Source organism: Molothrus ater, chromosome 1 (genome assembly GCF_012460135.2).
Source record: "Molothrus ater isolate BHLD 08-10-18 breed brown headed cowbird chromosome 1, BPBGC_Mater_1.1, whole genome shotgun sequence".
Taxonomy (NCBI): Eukaryota; Metazoa; Chordata; class Aves; order Passeriformes; family Icteridae; genus Molothrus; species Molothrus ater.
Window position 1 is genome coordinate 71,067,029 of NC_050478.2, and position 21,023 is coordinate 71,088,051.

Consider the following 21,023-nt stretch of genomic DNA (forward strand, 5'->3'; position numbering starts at 1 on the left):
GGAAACATTACATGAACAAGCTTCAGTAATTGTCTCAATTCTCATGACAAAGCATTGGGATTGAGAACAGATTCTCTTTTCAGATGCCTTCTCACACACTTCCTTGGCAGTACTGCTAAGGATTTGTTAAGTTGTATAATAATCCACAAGAATTTACCTGCTGGCATGCCATTCCAGGCAATAAGCAGGCAAAAGAGCACATACAACTCATCATAATGACACTGAGCATTCCAAATTTCCACATCCAAGGTGGGTGGGTCTGTTGGCTACTTTTGTAATCAGGAAGTGCACACAAATGACACCATCTCTACAGGTGAAGAAAATGGATGTATGAACACTGTGTGTCTGCTGCCTCCCTGAAGAGCTGGGTTTACTCTGTGTTTGTGGAAAGGTTGTTTTACCAAAGTGCAACACAGGTGGCCTTTTCCCAAAGTCAGCTTACTGCCTAACCAGTACACTCACACAGGGGTCAGTTTATACACTGGGAAACTGTTCTTGTGTGCCCCAGTCCTGTGCAAACTGGGACAGCAGCCTGAAGGAAGCCCTTCCCAGGACCAGAACAATTCTCTCAGCCTGCAGGTTGCCACCCCCATGGGTGGCAAAGTGTCTGCTACATACATTGCTCTAAGCACTTAGGCCAGGCACTCCCTGATTTCTCAGATTCAGGACAGAAATTTAAACTCAGCTTTAAATGAACAAAAAATTAAGAACCAAGAAAATGATTCCTATAAAAGCAATTGTTGTCTCATGTTTTACACTGGAGACAGAAACAATCACTGTATTAAGGTTTCCAAAATCTGTTTTGAAACACAGCACATGTCAGTGCAGGATTTCAGGTCACAAACCTTGGACAACATTATGGAATACACTCTGCAGAACACTTCTCTGGAGGCACATAGAAAAAGGGAAGTGGAAGTCTTACCCTTGTGGTTCTTGGACGGTCTTGTTTTCCACTTTCTGTTCACATTCTTTTATCATGGAGCTCAAAATAACCTAAGACACATAAGGAAGAGAGATATATGACATTTGACATTTTTCCTTCTACATTAACACTTCTTACGAAATCTTCTCTGCAAATAATTCTGACATTAGCAGAACTAATGTCAGAATTAAAACTAATGTTTAAAACTAATGTTTAAAACATTTTCCTGTTTTTTTTTTCAAGTGCCTTTGAGTTCCAGTTATCTGATAATGCCTTGTGGTTAGAAACAACAAAAACGTTCAAAATAACTTAAGGAAGAAAACGCTTTCCACATAGTTACAGAAGTTCAGGACTCTGTCCTTTTGCCCCAGGCTTTTAAAAACAGCACTAAAACAAATGTACATCTGTGACATGCTATATCTTCATGAACATTATGCAGAAAGAAAAAGCAAGGAAAGAAAAAAGTGTGATGGTATCCTAGGACAATATCTTAATGGAAGAAGTGCTAAAATCAACTTGATACCATTCCACTGGTGTCTTCCAGAGTTCCTATGACTCATGGCTTTTTCCTTTTATTTAAGCAAGTACAGTGTTAAAAAGGTTTCTGCAGAATATTTAAGTCTGAAGACACTTCCACACTGACATTTTTACACTTATCCAAAAATAAGGAAATGATTCCCAATAGCAGGCTTTAAAACAAAATCATACAGTTAATTCATGGGACAGGTAAATATCTCCCTGCCCTGTTCACAACAGTACTGTTTCAGCACATTAAGACAAAAGTGTTTTGTCTTAGGTTGCAAATGCAAGATGTGGTTGGGGGTGTGTATTCTATTGCCATCTGTTAGAGGTGGGACAGTTATCTTCTGTTAATTGGGCAGTTTTTCTTTATCTCTTCCACAACCCATCCTCCCTCCAGGAGATATCTTCTGTTGTTGGGCCACTGAATCTCACTGCATGACTGATAAAATTACATCAACCCAGTGTGAGATGCTCCGCCCAAGGGGAGGAGCCAAGCATTCCTTCCTGGATATAATCTGAGATTTGGAACACCATAGGCAGCCTTTTTCCCCTTCCCAGAGGAAGACCAGGCTCATCTACACCACCCCTGGACCTTCAGAGGAAAACTACACCCTTCTACAGGATCATTGCTGCAACAGAACCACATCTGCCACTCCAGGAGGACTGCAGCCACCATTTATTGGGACTGCTACCAACACCCTGACCAACAGGGTGTCAGGTCATATTCTGACTAGGTCAGTCTTGTTTTGTATTACTGCATTTTTATTTTTACTTTTCCTAATAAAGAACTGTTATTTTTACTCCCATATCTTTGCCTGAGAGCCCCTTAATTTTCAAATTTATAACAATTTGGAGGGAGGGGGTTTACATTTTCCATTTCAAGAGAGGCTCCTGCCTTCCTTAGCAGACACCTGTCTTTTCAAACCAAGACATATTTTGCAACACTTAGGCAAAAAAGTTAGAATGCAAAGTATGAAACTATAATATGTACATATACACACATATATAGACACACTGCATAAATGGAAACTTCCTCTGCCACAGCTCAGAAGAAGGTTAAGTACTTTTTTGAGACTCTAAACTTAAAATATCAAAGCTACAAGCAATTAAAATTAGTATTGCCTCACCAAACCTGAATATATATAACAAAGGAAAAATACTATTTTCAATCTCTAAAATACTGATCAGTCACTAATGGTTACCACCAACTGATAACTATTTTTAAATGTTTTTGCATAAATTAAAATGCTGGTTTCTGTCAAGTCTGCAGCACAACCATTAATTACACTGATAAGATGTGGTCTGGTCTGCAGACGTGTGCCACTGCTCACTCTATGTTTCCACAAGTATTACTTCAGCATTTGAATCATTTTAGGTAGCAGGTGTTACACACCCTTGAGTGTTTCAGAGAGTGGCATTCAAACACGACTACAACTCTTCCTACTACATTTTCTGTCCTCCATTGGCATAAAATGTTATACAAATACTTAATGCTTAAGAGAACAGAGGTACAAGAGAAATATATTCAGAATTTTTTTCTGTATCAAAAAAGATGTGAAATTTTCAAGCACAGCCGCCATAATTTTTGTTACTTATCATTTCCATCTGTGCACTGGAGCTTTCCTACATTTTCATACATCTGAATCCAGATGTTCCAAATATCAACAATATGAAGATTTGACCAAAGAGGAGAATAATTCATCAAGGACCCAGGATCATTTCAATAAGAGGATGGCTTTGCCATCCATTGCACAGCTCCTTCTGGGAAGACTGTGTAATTCTTGGATGAAGTGGAGCAATTCTTTCCTCTTCTGCAGATTAATGTCTAAATTTCTACATTATGGCTTTGCACATACTGCTCAGACCTATTCCCTTGGGTTCTCCTTGTTTGGTCATAGGACTGATTATGAAATCACATCTCCTTAAAAGAGAAATATTTTAGAGTACTAACTCTATATTTAGAGACACTTAAGAGACTTAACATGCTGAAGTCTTATAAACAGTACTGCAGTATATGGACTAAATGTTTTTACGAAGTACTGACTCACTATCATGCAACTCAAATCCACTTACTTTGAAAACCCATAGAAGGTAAGTGGAAAATGAGGAAGAAGGGACTTGACATCGAACTAGAGATGCTGGTAAAGTATCTGAATGTCTGCACAAGGTGAAATGTTTCCTTTAAAGATGAGAAGGTCTGACCTAAATGTCCAACTTGCACTTTTATTTATATGAAAGAAAGGAAAACAAGTATGAGGTATGAGTGGTAAGTGCTGCCAGACAAGACCACACAAGCCAATTCCACAATGTTACCCTTCCAAGATGAGCATAAACTCTGTACTGACGTTAAAGCCATTAGAGCTAAGGCTCTGTGATTTAGAAAATGTATGTGTGTTTGTCAAGTGATACGCCATTTGAATAATGAATAACACCATAGAGGCCAAAATAGTAAAAAAAGGCTTAATTCTGTTTATGCAAATGTCTAATTATTTGAGACAGTAAATGACATTAATTTCAGAAAACAAGATTTTCAGATAGAAGGCTTCCAAGACACACTAGAACTCACTGGGTCTCAGAAGCCTCTATCATGATGCCTACAAACATCCCATTCAAGTGGGAAGCTGATCAAGCCCTAGATATCCATTCCTACAAAAAAAGGGATAAAATTGCAAAGCCTGTAGTGAGTTTTCCAACCCACTGGAGCAGGAGTAAATACTTTTAATTTTATATTGCTCTCTGGCTAAAAAGCCAAAGCAGGTGGCATCATGACTTAAGTCACTTAACCACAGTAATGCAGAATGTGGTAATGGAGAATTGAGAGCTGTCTTTACCTACTGATTTATTTTAAATCCTATTCCAGTCCTCAATTCCTTCTCTGACTACAAGATTCAAACTCAATCAACTTCCTTGCTGTAGTTCAGGGTATCTTTTGAACTGACTCTGCCTTTAAACCTTAGAAGTTACATTAACTAAAAAAATGAAGTATTTGATCAGTTATCCCATGGATGAAAGAAAATGAAACTTTTGCCTAACTGGATATATTGTAGCCATTGATTTTAGTGCATCCTTGGTTTGACTAAAATAAAGATGGTAAAAACATTTCCTTTTTCTTCAGTCTAGGAAGATCTATGTTTCCACATGCATTTCTGATGGTTAAGTATTTGTCTGCAGAGATTCTCAGCTTAGAAATATATTTTTACCAGATTTTACTGGTTTTGAAATCATGTGACCTATTCTTTATCAAAAAAACCTCCTCAATGTCATGTTTTGAAACCACTTATGAGCAGCTCTCCTTAACTTCTGGTTTTAAATGCCATCACATTTCAACTTCTGCCACCTACATCTCATACTCAGTAAACATAGTTTACTGCTCACCTCATGCTCTGGAGAGAGATGTTCCATGTCGGTTCGTAAACACTTCAGTCCTGGTAAAAAGTGATTGACCATTAAATCCTCTGAAATAACTAAAACCCAGGTTGTTAAGGTATTATAAGGATTGTCTTTTGAAATTACACTTCTTTTTCTGTCTTCTGATAATGCTGCTTTATAGAACACAAGGGCAGCAGCAAAACTAAGAAAACGGAACGGCATTTGACACTTCACGGCTAATAAAAAGGAAAAAAGATCTTGAACATATTTAACATCATGTATTTCATACACACATATAATCCTTCTAAGATTTTTTTTTCTTGATTTATTAGTTAAGATCAAGAATTTTGTTTTTGTAGCTTTGTTTTTTGAAGTATCTATCAGTTCCACTGCATGGGGTCTGGCTGAGCTGGAGCTCATTTTCTGCACAGCAGCCCTCAGTGCTGTGCTTGCACTGGTACCTAGAAATTTTGGTGTTGGTACCACACCAGTGCTCAGGCTACTGCTGAGCAGCGTTGGCACATCAGTACTCTCTCTAAACATTCCCCCCCATCAGTAGGCTGGGGGAGGGCACACAGCCTGGACAGCTGACCCAAACTGACCAGAGGGATGTTCCACACCATATGATGCCCATTCAGATATAAAAATTAAGAGAAGGTGGTGGTGGGGCAGGAGACCATTTGTTATTGTGATGTTTGTGTCTCAGAGCGGCTGCTGCACATGCTGAAGCCCTGCTTCCTGGAAAGTAACTGGATATTGCTTGCTAATGGAAAGGGAGAAAAAATTCTTCTGTTTTGCTTTGCTTCCATACATAGCTTACCCTTTATTAAACTGCTGTTATTTTGACATAAGTTTTTCCTCCATCTGATTTTCTCCCCCACCCTCACCCATCCTGCTGAGGAGGGGAAGGAGAGAGGCTTGGGGGGCACCTGGTGTGCTGCTAATCTGTGATATTCACCATCTTGGAAAACCTCCCCCTTATGTTGAAGAGATAATGTTTTATATCAAAGATCCAAAGACTTAGTTATTTCTCTAATATTAAACTTCTCTCACCACCAGAGAACTAACAGCTAGACTTCCCCTGAAAAAAGGATACAGCAACAGGAAAGAGCACTGTAGGACTCAAACAGGTGGGTAGCGATATCCAGTCTCTTCGAATCAACAGACTGCTGGTTGTTGACCAAGGCTAACTTGTGCAAGTGTGGAATAACAACTGGAAAAGTAAATACAGCAATAAGTATTTGAAACTGCTTTCCACAGACTTGTTTAGCATTAAACAGGTGCTATGTGGCAACTGCAGGCATTTGAAACTTCACACATCAGCATGGAATAAGAACTGCAAACAATTGCTTTTGATGGGATCGCCCTTGCACATTTAATGGATTGATTCAAACTTGAAATAAAAATCTGTGGTAGCACCACCTAAAATAAAAAAGTACCTTGGAGTACCTCTGAAATAATAACAGTTTACAGAAAAGAAAGAAAAACCCCATCAATGTAACCAGCATACCTATTAGCTTTTGGACAGAGAGAAGAAGACTGCATCTTCCCATGGATGCAACTTACATTCGTCTCTAAATCTGGGCTCGGCATTAGGTCCAACTCTTCCAAACGTTTTTATAATTTCTGTATGTAAAGAATGTTGGTCTTGATACTGAGGGTCCTCCAGGAATGATGCCAGCTGCATTTTTACTCTCTCCAGAAGCTTAAATATTCCCAGAGAAATAGAAATAACACAAAAGAATCAAGATGCTAGAAATTGTTATGATCAGTTCAGAGTATGTTTACAGTTTTCTGTATTTCAGATGACAGATCTTGAACTTTCTTCTAATTTACAGATTTTTTCTAAGAGGATGTTTCAAACTCTTCAATGCACCTCTATGTTTTAAAGACTGTTACCAGGGTTTTAATCTGATCTCATTTTTTCATCTGTTTTTTAACAACAGACAGGTGCTCCCATATACTTGATTTTTCCTCCTGAGATTTCCTTAAGTCTGATACTCCCTTAAGTCTGATACTTCTCTCTTACTTAATAACTAATAACTACAGAATTTTCCTGTTTAATTAGAAACCAATTAATAGCATTTTTCGTAATGTATCTCAGTTAATAGGTTGAATTTTTTTTTTGCAGAGGACAGAGATGCAAAAGTAACTATCATAAAATCAATGGAATTAAAAAGATTCCCTCAACTAAAGGCTAGAAAACCAAAAATGAGATAGGTATTTAATTTGGATTCAAACTTGAAAAAAGTAACATTTTATGATACATTTTGGAAGGTGCTATCACCTCTGTACTCTAAGGCTTATCATAACTAGTGCAATAGATACAGTAATTTCTGTGTGGTAACAAAACAATATTCTTCCCAACTGATTATAGGCATGCATTCCAAGCTGCAAAATTCTAACTTTTCCATCGTCCAAGTACGTGTGAGTCATCAGTGACTTGACTCACATTACTCACATTTCCTCAAACACATTCTTTTAGAATATGTTGAAATTACGGGAAGAATGCAAGCTCTGCAAAAAGCTGCAAGGACTTACAGAAGAAATTTGATTGCAAAGCTGTTACATGAAACAAAATCCAGTTTTCTACTGTTTACAGCAGAATCCTAACTGTCTTCAAAATTCTTATCTATTACCATAGTAGCATCATTTAAAAAATGATGAGGAATTGCATCTCTGCATTATCTTCAAGGAATACTTTGCTAATGTCATTATGTCTTTCAGTGCCATCTTGGACTAAATCAAGGGCTAAACAAGCAGATATGACTGGAACAACAAGAGTCTTTTGCTCTTCTAAAGTATTTGGGAGCCAAGCAGGATACCCTAAAGCACCTAAAAAAATACAGTATACAGAAGTACAATATGTGGATGTTTTTGGTCACTCTTTTAAAATAGAACTATTTCATTTGGAAATAATGGAATTAGATTTCACAACTGTACTGGAGAAGGTTTTAAAGAAACATTTTGAGCATGGGATTTCCCATCTTCTAGCACAGGCCTCCCCTCTACTTATCTGTCTCTGTTTGTTTATGTTTGGTTGAGATTTAGAAGGAAATGTTTTTATTAGTTACAAGGGTTGGTTTGTTTAGAGAGGAAAAAAAAAGGCCATTGCAAAACCCAAAAGCACTTTAGAAGAGAATATGACAAAGAAAGAAAGAAAGAATTTATGACTTGCCCTTTCTTTTATTCTGTATTTATTAAAAAAAATCATCCTCTTCTTATGCTACAAAAACACAGGTGACAACAGGTGTCTTACCTCTCTCTGAGTAACAGTTTCCATGATGGTCCCAAAAGCAGGGATTGTAGCAATCCTTACTGAACTACAATGGAAGAATAGGGTCTTTAAGATGTATTCAACACTAAGAACAAAATTACTTAAATAAAAATTTTAAAATTAGTACTTTTAAGTTACATTAGTTTCTAGCAATGACAAAGGGGAAAAAAAAAAAAAAAGCAGACCAGGAAAAAGACAGGATTAACTCAAGGTCTCAGTCTGAAACTCACAATTCAGGATCACTGGACAAGGTAACAAGGGCCGGAGCAACCCGCTTGCCAACTAACGCTTCACTCATGCCTCGAAGAGCCAGCTGTAAACCAGTCAACATGCAATAAAAAATGCTTTGGTAAACGTGAACAACTGGGTTAGCTGTGACTGAGGATGGGCAGGCAGACTCTTGGGGTTGTTCTTGGTTTAGTCACCCACACAAGACATTAAAGCCACTAAGACTCTATTCATGCTGGAGCATCTGTTAGTAACAAGTTGTTAGTGAGATTAGCAAAGCATCCCTCCTTAGCTGGAAAGAAATACCACATCAGAATGTCCACAAAATGAAGTGCCACCATTGTATATCAGACATAAGATGCAGCCAAAACTACTTTGCATTTCATTAATGCAGGTGATACCTAATTTTGCAGTAGCAAAGCTGATAGCATTACAGAATAGTAGTATCCAGCTTTCTACCAGAAATGATGTAAGCAAATTTGAAAACTGAGAACATGATTAAATATAAACAAAAATTCAATTACATGGATTTAAGTTTTGTATTTAAAGTTTATTCAGCATTTTTATACAGTTTAATTCCAAGTGTTGCAGTAAACCTTTTTATTTAGAAAGAAATGATTTAAAGGTTACTTTCTTTTAAAAGGAATTCAATTTTTGTTCAGCTAGATTAAGAGACATAACTGATGGTTATTTCTTTCTAAGTATTAAGAGGGATGCTAGATATATAAGACAGTCAGGGAACTTACATTTCAGGGTCACTGGAGAGAGTAATGAGAGCAGGAACAACTCTCTGAGCTACCAGAGTTTCATGTACCCCCTTCACCAACAGCTGAATGGTCGGAGCAGGGGGGTATCACAGGTGATGCACGGAAAGAGTGAGCACAGTATCATGGGAAGAAGAACGGCAAAACCAAGAGAGAGAAAGAGAAAACACAAAAAGCAAACCAAAATTAGAAGCTAAGCAAATACTGCTACACTAGAGCTTCATAAATGCAAAGGCATGAAGAAAGCTAAAGTGGTCTGGCAATCAGGACAAACATGACGAATTCAACAATACAATGTTTTCTTTATTTTCAGATATTTTAAAACTTGAACTCAAACCATGTTTTATTTCAGATATGATTATAACTATAAATAAAGTTATGTATAATTAAGTACTAAAGTGATGTCAATTTGAATTTGACTATTTCATGTAAATGCTGTTCCTAGCTCTACACAACAATATTTATCATAGTAGGTGGCTGTCACATGCAACACAGAAGTCTTGACTAGGCTAAATGTGTGTAATTTCCCCACACTGAGTGATACATCTCACACCTTGTACAACGAGACAAACAGCACCTTCCCAGATGCCAAAATGTTTTCCTGAAAATCATTCAGGACTCCTTGATATTTAACAACCGTCCAAACAGCATGAATGCTGGTCTGTGCAGGGAGAAAATGGAGAACCCTTGAACTAGAGCCAGGAAATGTATTTCCTCAAGTCTTTTTGCAAACTAAGGAAGAGATGTATTTGTTGCAGTGCATCCCAAACGTTAAAAGCTTGAAATCACAGTAAAACTCATTATCCATGAACACAACAAAGTTGTTTGAATCCAGATGTTCCCAGGTGATATTTTTACATTACCTATGTAGTTATACACAAGCCTTTGCTGCATACACCCTTTACATGATTTCTTCTAATGAAAACCTACTGATTTTCAAACCAAGTTGCAAACTTTTTTCATATTCAACAAAGTGGTGGGTTTTGTCTTAATTAATAAAAAGAGGAATGATTAGATATTTCCATTTTGTGTCTCATGTAAGGAAGTCTGCATGTATTTGCTGGTTTTAGGAGATGAATATAAAAATCTCATCTGTAAGTTTATATGAGAAATATGAAGTGTCTTTTTAATATTTAGCTACATTCTGATTACTCATATTGCATAATGAACACAAATTAAACTCTGAGCTATTCCCCTGAGAAAAGCAGTAGCTGTCAGTATATCAGTACCAAAACCAGACAGTATTCACATCTTCTAACTAAAGAAGATTTTACATTCTGCTATTTGTTAGAGCATTCCTGCTTTATCAACTCTGAATTTAAATCAAAGTAAGCTGAAAAATATTGGAAGGAACATGACTTTTCAAAAGCTTCTATATAAAGGAGTCACTCCTATTAAGCAACATTTATGTGTCATGTATGTGTGTGCATGCATGAGTGACACAGACATGGAACAGAGTGTGGCCTCACAGACAGAAGGAAGGACAGGGACAAGCTGTGTAAGAACACAAGACAGTATTGCTGCAAAGCACCTGGAGTAGCCAAGTTGCAACATCCTATACTTGTTATTCAGAAAGTATTAGGATGTCAGCTCAACTACAACATTTTAACATTAAAACATTTCACAATTATTTACATTGGCAACAACTCCAAGTGCCAATCTGTTGAGTTCATGGGCTACTCTTCAAAGAGCTGTTAAGGACACAGCTCATCGTTTGCTTATGATGGTTTTACTCTCATATATAGCTTTACTAATTTTCACATTTATTAAAATAGAGAATGCTTACAATTTTCAATCTTGGACAAACAGAGACTTGAGTTTTCTTTATGAACCTTCATTTAGAGAAAAGCCTAGCAGTTATACAGTGCTTTGAAAAAAAAAATCAAACACTTGGGATTTGTATAATTAGCAAATAATTTAGAATGATCTCAGCTTCATTCCTGTCTGGTCTGCCACATTTTTAAGTATGGTAAAGCATGGAGAACAGATGCATTCCATCATACAGAAAACAAAGCATGCTTTATAATACAAGTGTCATTCTGAAGATGTGTCCCTAGCCCTGAACCCAAACAGACCAGCAAAGAAAGCTGATTTATAAGTCAACTTAGACTTATTCACATTCAAATCAGAGCAATCAAATCTGTTTGCATCAACATTCAAATGGGAAGCTGCTGACTACAAACATTAATTCAGAAGCAACAGGAACAGCTGGGTGGCAAAGCCGTGTAGCAGCATTAAGGTTAGAGTGAGACAGACAATGTAAATTGTTATCTTTTTTTGATTCCTCTAGATAATTACTTATACATACTACAGCTTAAAATAGTAGCACAAAGCTTCCAGCCCCAAAGAAGCAAGGGAGTGGAAAGGCCCCACATCACTTCTGTGTCCTTCCGACCCTTAACAGGCTATAAAGGTTTGGTAAAGCAGTCAGGCCTGCAGTCTCTGTGCTGCTCAGAATCTTCACTGTTCTCAAACAGCTGTCCTGCAGGTCACATACTCTTCATCCTATTTTCTAATCACTGGGCTTTGCCATTCAGCAGCCTCTGAGGTTACAGAAATTCCTCAAGTGATGGAATCTTCCAGCAGTGAAACCAGCTATTACTACCTCTTTGCACAGGTGACTTCCCAAATTTACATAATACCATGTATAAATATGTATGCCATAGCTATCCAGGAAACAGCAATATGCTACTATTTTCAACTAAGAAAAGCAATTAAAAGAGAGCTGCCTAGGCTTTGGTAAAAATTGAAATATGCTAAGAAACAAGATATGAAATAGCATGCATAGACTGCCTAAAAATAATCAACATGCAGCTGAATTTGAAAAGAAGCTGCAACCAAAACAACAGCCTGTTGTAACTGAGCTGTTTCATACATTTGGCTAATATTTATTAGGGAAAAAGAGCTTATTATTACAAATAGGATATAAAAAGTGCTTTTGTGAGAGGGAAAATATGCAAATAGATTGTAACAGCATCCAAAAATTGCCATTTCCTTTTTAAAAAGAGGGGCAAAAAAAAGCCAGCAAAAAAGGACACTGTTGGATGTTTTCAACTGAAGTCTCAGGATGGAGCTTGTTGTGGTTGTTTACTGCTGTCTCTGCTCTGACTTGCTGAGTGTCACTAAAGAAAGCTGATGGATATGTTAAGTGCTCTTTTTTTCTGAGGCAGACTTCAGATTTATTTTTGCAAATGGATACAAGATGTCAGGTTCAGCTAGAGGTCCCCTCCAAAGCTATCCAAATGAGACATATATGGAAAAATGCCCAAAAAAAAGAGAAGGAAAAAGTAATGGTGATTAGAAATATGTGTTTCTAACATGCAAAGAACAGAAAGTTCTCTTTGTTCAGCCAATGGAATATGTCTCAGAATTTTGCATATGCCTTTTAAACTGAACATTTGATGAAACAAAGGCATGATGTGAAAATAAAAGCAAACTTACTAGGTATACATTTCAGTCTTTATTCTGACCAAAATTTATAGATATTAAGGGAAAAATTAAGCTGTCATTATGAGGCAAGTAAAACTAACTGTAAATTCTTTTAACATTCTTTTAATTTCTACAAAAACTACAGAATTATATTTGTGTCTTCACCACCATATCTGGTACAAAGAAAACTAGTTTGAATTACAATGCAAGTGTGTTGCATGAGCATACACAAGACCTACTGAAAACGTTAAGTTGTATATTAGACTACTGATGATGTGTTGAATAGCAAAGGCAGAAGTTAAAACTCAGAGATGCTTATATTTAACTACAGACCTATAGAAAGATGTGCTGCTGAACAGAGAACAGATACAGAAACAGATGAACAACGACCTCCTGCTCCATCACACAGTACACAACCTTATTTAAGTTGTTTGCAATTATTAAGAATGTAGAAACATTGTCTGATTTGATCCCTGTTTTTTAAAATATACTCTAGTATAAAAATAAAAAATAAACTCTAGTTTTTAAAAAGTGAAAAACAGTTTGGACAGCACTTACCTCAAACATTCGAGCAGCTGTACACCGAACAAGAGCAGAAGTATGGACAACTCCATACCACAAAACAGTTAATAGTAGCTCATGATAAGCTGGGTTTGCACTAGAAGAAAAGTTGGGCAACTGATCAAAAAAAAACCACTCCCAAGCCCTGGATGTGCTCTCTTTACCTAAAAAAATGCAGATTTCAACAAATCTAAAACTCCAGCATTTATCCTTTCTGAAGGATACAAAATACTTATCTCATTCTGAAAGACTTACACCATGTTGCAGTCCAGAAAATATGTTCCTTTTACAAGTTAATTAAAAGAACCCAAGCTCAACTTCAAGAACATAATTTTCAATGAATTGTATTAAATGCAAATACATATCTAGAACAAATGACAATAGTATGGTAAATACAAAATTAATTTCCATTGTATTCTTAATGAGTTATTTTTGTGGAAATTTTTTGTTTGGATTTTGATGTTCTTCTTCTGCACTTCATTTTTTTTTAACTGCTACATTTTTAACCTAGAAATTACATTTACAGCAGGGGAAAAAAAGCAAGTATACCCTTTATTCACCCAAAGCATCACATTTATTAAAAATTACAAATAGATTAGCAGCTTTTTATTAAAAGCTTCTAATGTATCTAGATGTAGTTAACCCCAAGGTATATTCTTTACCCTAGTTCCACAAAGGAAGCTTTCAGGCTATCAAGAGGAGCATGGGACAGTGAAAGCATGGTCATTACATCTTCTAGGAATCCAACTAACAGCTTGCGGTCTTCTTCCTGAAAGAAGGGAGGAAGGGAGTTGATCACACAGTGATCAATGTGCAGGAAGGACTGCTGAGGTTATGATGGCAACCTACAGCTGCAGAGGACACAAACTATGGAAAAGAATAAACGAGATTAAGCATTTAACAATTTTCTTAGGAATTTCAAAAATGTGTTTAAAGAGCCTTTCAAAGCAAACACACAAGATGGTGTTTCATCTGCTAAGCACATATTCATGCATAAATTCTTTTCTTAAAGAAACTTCTAAGAACAGTACTTAAGCACATTTATGACTACTGAAAGTTTATAAATCATAATCCACAAAAAATTTGTAAGATTATGAAGACTTTCTTTTTTTTCCTATAAGATATGTGTGTACTAGACCTTGGCTGCTCATTGCTGGAAGATTAGGTAAGATTTATAGTGTGCTTGTTTTAGTACTAGGTAACATGAAAATTTTAAGACTCCCACTAGGCTTCAAATGGCAATTTACCTGTTTCAGTACTTGTTTTGCACCATGATGTTTGTCAAGTTCACAGTTAAATGGCTGACAACCCATTTCAGGAACAACATTAATAGAGTTTTGATAGAGGGGCATGGTAACACATGATCTAAATGTCCATCACCACCTGACTAGAAAACTTTGTAAATGTATTTACAGCTGCCCATTCATGTACCTATCTTCAACACACAAGAACAGTAAGTTTTCGATGAACGCAGTAATGTTTAGGTATTTTTTTAAAATAAGTTTCACACACTACTATACAATAAAGAAACAGAAACCCAACCTACCTGAATATAACATGTAAGGACCCCTGTTGCATAGATGGGAACTGTGGCTTTTGTTAGCACTCCATTTCCTGCTGTGGAATCTAATGAAACACAGTGAAGAATTTTGGTTTTATACATACATATGAGTATAGAACATATATATTATCTATACTAGACTTACATATGTGTATTTAAGTATTATGGATTCAATCACCTTTTGATATATACACCAAGAATTTATATGCATATCTACAGAAACGTGCTTAAATAATACTTAAGAGGTATTTGGATTTGAGATTTTTTTTTTACCCTACACACAATCTACAACTTCAGAGCATTCCATTCAGATTAAGACTAGATTTTTCAACATTTCACAAAGATAGCAAATTTGAGAATGGCAGCCTCACAATGTTATTTGAACAAAAGAATGAAAGTTTTTTCCTGTTGCAGTTAAGATCAATTTATTTCAGTAAAAAGCTACTTACCTATGTTTTCCTCAGACAGCCTTAAGATTTCCTGGAACTGTGGTTTTACCTATGCAAAGGATGATTAATCTCATGTAAGAACTGGTCAATGGTAATTGACCTGTTACCAGTGTCAATTAACTTAGAAAAATAAAAAGAATTGCAAAACAAAGAAAAGAAGTCCCCCAAAACAAAACAACAACAATCCCCTCTCTGAAGATAGCACATACTGCTAAAAGAGTTTTATCTTTAGCTAATCCTCTCATGTTTGACAATTTCCCTTGAAGTATTTTTAAATTTTATTCAGAAGTTATTTTATTGAGAAAAATGATATAATTCCTTGATAAAAATGTTTAGATACCACCTACAAAAATATTTTAGGCTGGGAAGGCATCAATTTCAAATTTTCAAATCAAGTAAAGCTGGAGTACTTATGTACACTGCAAAGAGTGAACAGTATGCTGCTCTGAAGAAAGTTGTTAAATAACCAGAATTAGGATGATCTCTCCTACTCTCTCTGTCATTCACAAAGGAAATATGAAGAATATAGTTAAAAAAAAAAAACGTGTCCCTGGTTGGGCAAGACAGAAGGCAATTTCAAAATTACCAAAACCAGAAAAGGACACAAAGACAGCTCTAAAAATAGCAGGTTTAAATGTACTTATGGAAAAGCATCAATGTGACATGAAAATATAAATGGTCACAAATTGTGAGTGTTCCAACATACTCTAAGTATAGAGAATATATGTTATCAAGTGTGTAGAATATTTAAAGTAATATCTTACCTTAGTGTTTGTAAAAATTTTCCCAAATGTCCTACAAAGTCTCCAGAAAAATCTAGAGAATTCATGGACACAGGCAGTTGATGCTACATTGATCTTGCCAACTATTTCTATAAGCTGTGGTAGCCTAAAAATCAGAAAACAAAAGGATATTGAACACTACTCTGACTTTTTGCTTTTGTCCATTTACATTTGTGTAGATTTATTGCTTATATTAATAAATACATGCACACACAGAGCACTACTGGTTCTAATAAAGTTAGCTACATGTTCTGTGCAATTCCTGACCTGTGAAGAAAGCAAGGGTTTAAGTGCCAGAAAAGTCTGACCCATATTTTCAAACATCTGTTGCTATCACGAGATGGAATACAACAATCTTTACTCCACAAGAGAATTAACTATACTGATGCAAAAATAAAAGAAACAAGTTTTCAGAGCAAATAGTTACCTACATGTTCTGCTAGACTCGATATTTTCTGAATAAAATCAAAGGCAATTCAGCACGAAAATTAAAATGCCTAAAGTAAATGAAAAGTTTTCCTCTTTGGTAATTCTCAAATGCAATCATTCATAGCATTCTTATATTCAGTAATTGTTAAACACGACTGTGTACTGTATTTGCAGGGAAACGCCCTGACAAAGGCAGGAATAATGAATCTGACTCCTTGTTCTCAGAAGGCTAATTTATTACTTTATAATCCTATATTATATTAAAGAATATATACTATACTAAAGAATACAGAAAGGATACCTACTGAATGCTAAAAAGATAATAATGAAAACTCATGACTCTTTCCAGGTCTGGACACAGCTTGGCACCAATTGGCCAATGAGTCAAAACAACTCACACCGGAGACCAATGAAACAATCAGCTGTGTGTAAACAATCTCCAAACATTCCACACATAAGCACAACACAGGAGAAGCAAATGAGATAAGAATTGTTTTCCTTCTCTCTGAGGTTTCTCAGCTTCCTAGGAGAAAAATCCTGGGCGAAGCAATTTTTTCAGAGAATGTGAATGCCACAGACCATGCTTAAGAACTATTAATTTTGACACATTTTAAAATTAGGTATCCTAAGACACAAATTAACTCACAGCTGATTGACTACCCATAGCAGAGTCTCCCAGCCTGTGGTGCCCTCATGTTCCAGCTGATGATCGTACAGCTGCAACAGCACCGCCAATTGTTCACGGCTTCCAATGATGACGGCGACGTCCTGAAGAGGCGACACAGGTCGGGGAAACCTAGTGACTGTAACAGCAGAGAACAAGCACTCATGAATGAAAGATGATGAAAATACCACAGAGGTGATGTCAGAAACAACAGCTAAGAAACTGTGAAACTCATTAAGTGCCTTCTCTACAAGGTTTGCTTTATCAGTTTGCTTTTTAAAAATCAGTGAGTTAAAGTCATCTTTGAAGAGATTATGTAACCCTCAGTTAAAAAGAGAAAATACAGGGAGATTATGTTATTATTCTTGCCAGCACAGCTTGACCAAGGTCAAACTCTGCCTGACCAACCTGGTGGCCCTCTATGATGGATGACAGTATCTGTGAAGAGGGAAGAGCTACAGATGTCACCTATCTGGACTGCTGTAAGGCCTCTGACAATCTCCCAAAACATCCTCTCCAAACTGGAGAAATACGAATTTGATGGATGAGGAATTGACTGGATCTCCACACCTTGAGGACAGTGGTCAATGCCTTAATGTCCAGATGGACATCAGTGACAAGTTGTGCCTCTCAGGGGTCCATACTGGGACCAGTAGTGTTCACTCTCTTCACCAATGACAAAGGGATTGAGTACACCTTTGGCAAGTTTGCAGATGACACCAAGCTAGTGCTGCAATGACACACCTAAGGGACAGGATGCCATCCAGAGGGACCTGGACAAGCTTGAGAAATGGGCCCATAGGAATCTCATGAGGCTCAACAAGGCCAAGCACAAGGTGCTGCAAGCACCTCTGCTGGGTCAGGGCAATGCAGGCTGGGGGATAGGAAGGGACTGAGAGCAGACTTGGGGGTGCAGGTGAATGATAAAACTGGACATGACCCAGCAATATTTGCTTGCAGACCAGAAAACCAACACTATCCTGGGCTGCATCCAAAACAGCGTGGCAGCAGGATGAGGAAGGTGATTCTAGCCCTCTGCTTCTCTCTCATGAGACTCCACTTGGAGTGCTGCATCCAGCTCTGGGGTCGCCAGCACAGGAAAGACATGGACCTACTAGAGCAAGTCTGAAGGAGGGCTACAAAAGTGTGAACAAAATGATAGAGCACCTTTCCTATGCAGAAAGGCTGAAAGAGCTGTGCTTGCTCAGCCTGGAGAAGACTAGGCTGAAACCTGAAATTTTTGCATTTGTTATTTAAGTAACAGCCACTCAGAAAAAGTGCTCATCTTCAAATTACTCAAGTCAGACAGATGAGCCTTACCATGGCATCATTTTCAAAGGCGTATCAGACAGTAATGTACCACTAGCTACTATCCAAATTCTCCTTTGTTACCTTTCCTTTGCATCTTCACACACAGCACTATTATCAGCACGGTGGCAGGTGTTACCAATAACATATTTAAAATATTTGCAACAGAAGAAAACACTCCACAGGCTAGGTTTGCTGATCTAAGGACAACTTCACCATGAGGCCATTCAGTCATGGAATGGTTTGGGTTGGAAGGCACCCTAAAGATCACTTAGTTCCAACCCTACTACCATGGGCAGGGACACGTTCCACTAGACCAGCTTGCTCAAAGCTCCATCCAGTCTGGCCTGGAACACTTTCAGGGATGGGATGGTCTTCTAGGATATTACACAGATAGATAACAGATGGTGATGCTGCTGCATTATGCTGTGTTTTTCCCACTCCATAAATTTGTAAGAATTGACTGAATCTGAGGCCAGCCCTCCTGAGCTATTATTGGCTATTAATGGAAATCAGTTCTTTAGAAACCTTTAGGAAGTACAATTAAAAATTGCTTTGCTTTCTAAAAGCTTCTTAGAAGAAGTAGAGAAAAATCGATTAAAGCTTTTTTGTGATAATCAGGTATCTCAAGCATAGCAAGGGGTGAAAAAAGGAAGCATTACTTAAGAATTTACTAAGGCAGACCAATATAAAAGCCCAGAAACTAATAATTTACCTTCTATTTGTGGTACTTCTCCCTGAAGTTTAGCCTTGCTTGTAAAAGGTGCGTTCTGTAGCACCAGTGCAAACAGAGAAGGAATCAAAGACTGCAGGGCAGACAGATACATGTGGAGCTTATGTTCATCCAAGCCATGTTCTCCTTCCTGAAACAAACAGGACATTAATTTGGAAGTTTTCAGTTTGGAAGATCTGTTCCCTAGGCATGTATTCCCTAGCAAGGCATCAACACATCTGTGATGAGCTTCTACCCAGACACACTAATTATAAAGCAATTTAGCCTAATCATAAGCATATTTTGCCACTCTTAGGTCACCTCTACTGAAAAGATTCAGGCAATATAACCTTTGGCATTTAACAGTTCATCCTGATGAACAGACTGATATTTTGAAAGAACATTTTCAGCACATTTTGGAAACGTGGATCCTTTGCCTCAGTGACCAAGGCATCTAAACTGAATAAACAAGTCACCTGTACTCTGAGAGCAAGCATCTTCTTTCAGTGTGTTAGATAGTTATGAGGCCCACAATTTTTCCAGAACTTCTGAGTTATCTATCGAATGAAATGTGCAAACTGGATCATAACTGGAAACGACCTAACTTAACCATTCAAATCTACTTTTCTTGCTTATTTAATAAAAAATGCAGTTTACCAAAATCTACACAATTTAGACATGGGGCAATGCTATTAGGATATAAAACAGATCAGTATTAAAGAAGAGCATGCTTAGTTTGGGGGAGGTTTGGTGTTTTTCCTTGTTTTGTTTTTTTTTCTTCTTCCAAAGTACAAGTGAAGAATACAAAGAAAATTCTCCAATGTAGAAACAGTTGAGTACATACCCTGAGCAATTTTTCAATTTTATTAAGCAGTGTAGGTATAAGATGGAACTGTAAATTTCCCAGTTCTGTTGTCCATGCAGCATAAGCAGGTAAAAATACCTGATGTGTTGCACTAACCACACGTTCTGAAGGGTCTCCTAAAGCTGAAAGCAGCAGTTCAAAACCCTGGTAAAACACAGTAAAGAATGCAATTATTTCCCAAAAATTTATATACACATTTTTACCACTCTCCCTTCAAAAACTCAAAGAGAAAAGTTCTTTATTTTTACTTATGTGAAACATTATTGTTCAGCATTAAGCTGAACTACAGGTAGGCTTTGTTGTAGCAAACGAATCTGTATTAGTAAGTGATGATGCCAAACTGGCTAATAATATCAGATGGGCAGTGAAGTGGTACGTTCTTAAAGGTAAATTATGAACTATTAGAGCAGTTTCTATATAAGGCTTACACCTGAAATTCTATTTTTTTAAGTATCTGGAAATATGCAAGAAAAATGCAAGAATTTAAACAATCATCTATTATTATACCACCTCTTTCATTATTTATGAAATATCTATAGAAAGCATTTTACACATACAGAACTCAAACCAAATGATGATACCTGTTGATATTTATCTGGATCATCAATATAGCCCATAATGATGCCAAGGCTTTTGATCACAGCTTCTCGTACCAGATCGGCCTTATCTTCCATTAGCATTTGTTGCAGCATGGAAAGTACTAATGAACTACGAATTTCTTTCTGTTTGTAAATGAGAAACACATTTGTTAATGCCAATGAAACAAGAAATGTGGATAATAAAAAGTTGCCACTTCTATTAGTGCTCACAAACAAAATCCCTTCCTCCAACCATAAAATCCTTTATGAATATTACATGTTCAGTTTTCACAAGAGAAGATGAATGAATATAAAATGTCAGTAGCTTCAATAGAAAGGCTTTTGTCCTGCTAAGCACAGAACTAAGGTCCCTTCATTTGCATGGAACCAAAAATAACTAACAGCAGTAAAACTACTATAGGCCTAGACTTTAAGTAATCACTGCATTGCTCAATTGGAGAAATTGGGGTTTAATTTAAGTTCCCCCACTCTTTCTCTGAAGCTTGAAATTCTAGTTTATCACTGACATAATTTCACTGCTTCTTCTAACTGGCAGCACTCTTGATGTAACATTCCACAGTGTCTGAAGAATGCTACAGCTGG

The 21,023-nt window shown here is 36.9% G+C and overlaps 1 protein-coding gene across 2 annotated transcripts in view; it reads right to left on the bottom strand.

Moving 5' to 3' along the window:
- Window positions 1-21,023, bottom strand: part of RELCH (RAB11 binding and LisH domain, coiled-coil and HEAT repeat containing) — a 77,030-nt gene that overhangs the window by 4,999 nt on the left and 51,008 nt on the right. For both annotated transcript variants that reach the window (XM_036406217.2, XM_036406206.1), the window contains 15 exons: window positions 20,424-20,564; window positions 19,822-19,986; window positions 18,981-19,128; window positions 16,940-17,096; window positions 15,847-15,970; window positions 15,083-15,131; window positions 14,619-14,698; window positions 13,735-13,841; window positions 13,070-13,169; window positions 9,065-9,147; window positions 8,073-8,136; window positions 6,380-6,518; window positions 5,910-6,026; window positions 4,820-4,908; window positions 923-993 (listed from right to left, as the gene is read on the bottom strand). In XM_036406217.2, coding sequence (XP_036262110.1) covers window positions 923-993; window positions 4,820-4,908; window positions 5,910-6,026; window positions 6,380-6,518; window positions 8,073-8,136; window positions 9,065-9,147; window positions 13,070-13,169; window positions 13,735-13,841; window positions 14,619-14,698; window positions 15,083-15,131; window positions 15,847-15,970; window positions 16,940-17,096; window positions 18,981-19,128; window positions 19,822-19,986; window positions 20,424-20,564 — 1,634 coding nt within the window. The remainder of the gene's footprint in view (window positions 1-922; window positions 994-4,819; window positions 4,909-5,909; window positions 6,027-6,379; window positions 6,519-8,072; window positions 8,137-9,064; window positions 9,148-13,069; window positions 13,170-13,734; window positions 13,842-14,618; window positions 14,699-15,082; window positions 15,132-15,846; window positions 15,971-16,939; window positions 17,097-18,980; window positions 19,129-19,821; window positions 19,987-20,423; window positions 20,565-21,023) is intronic.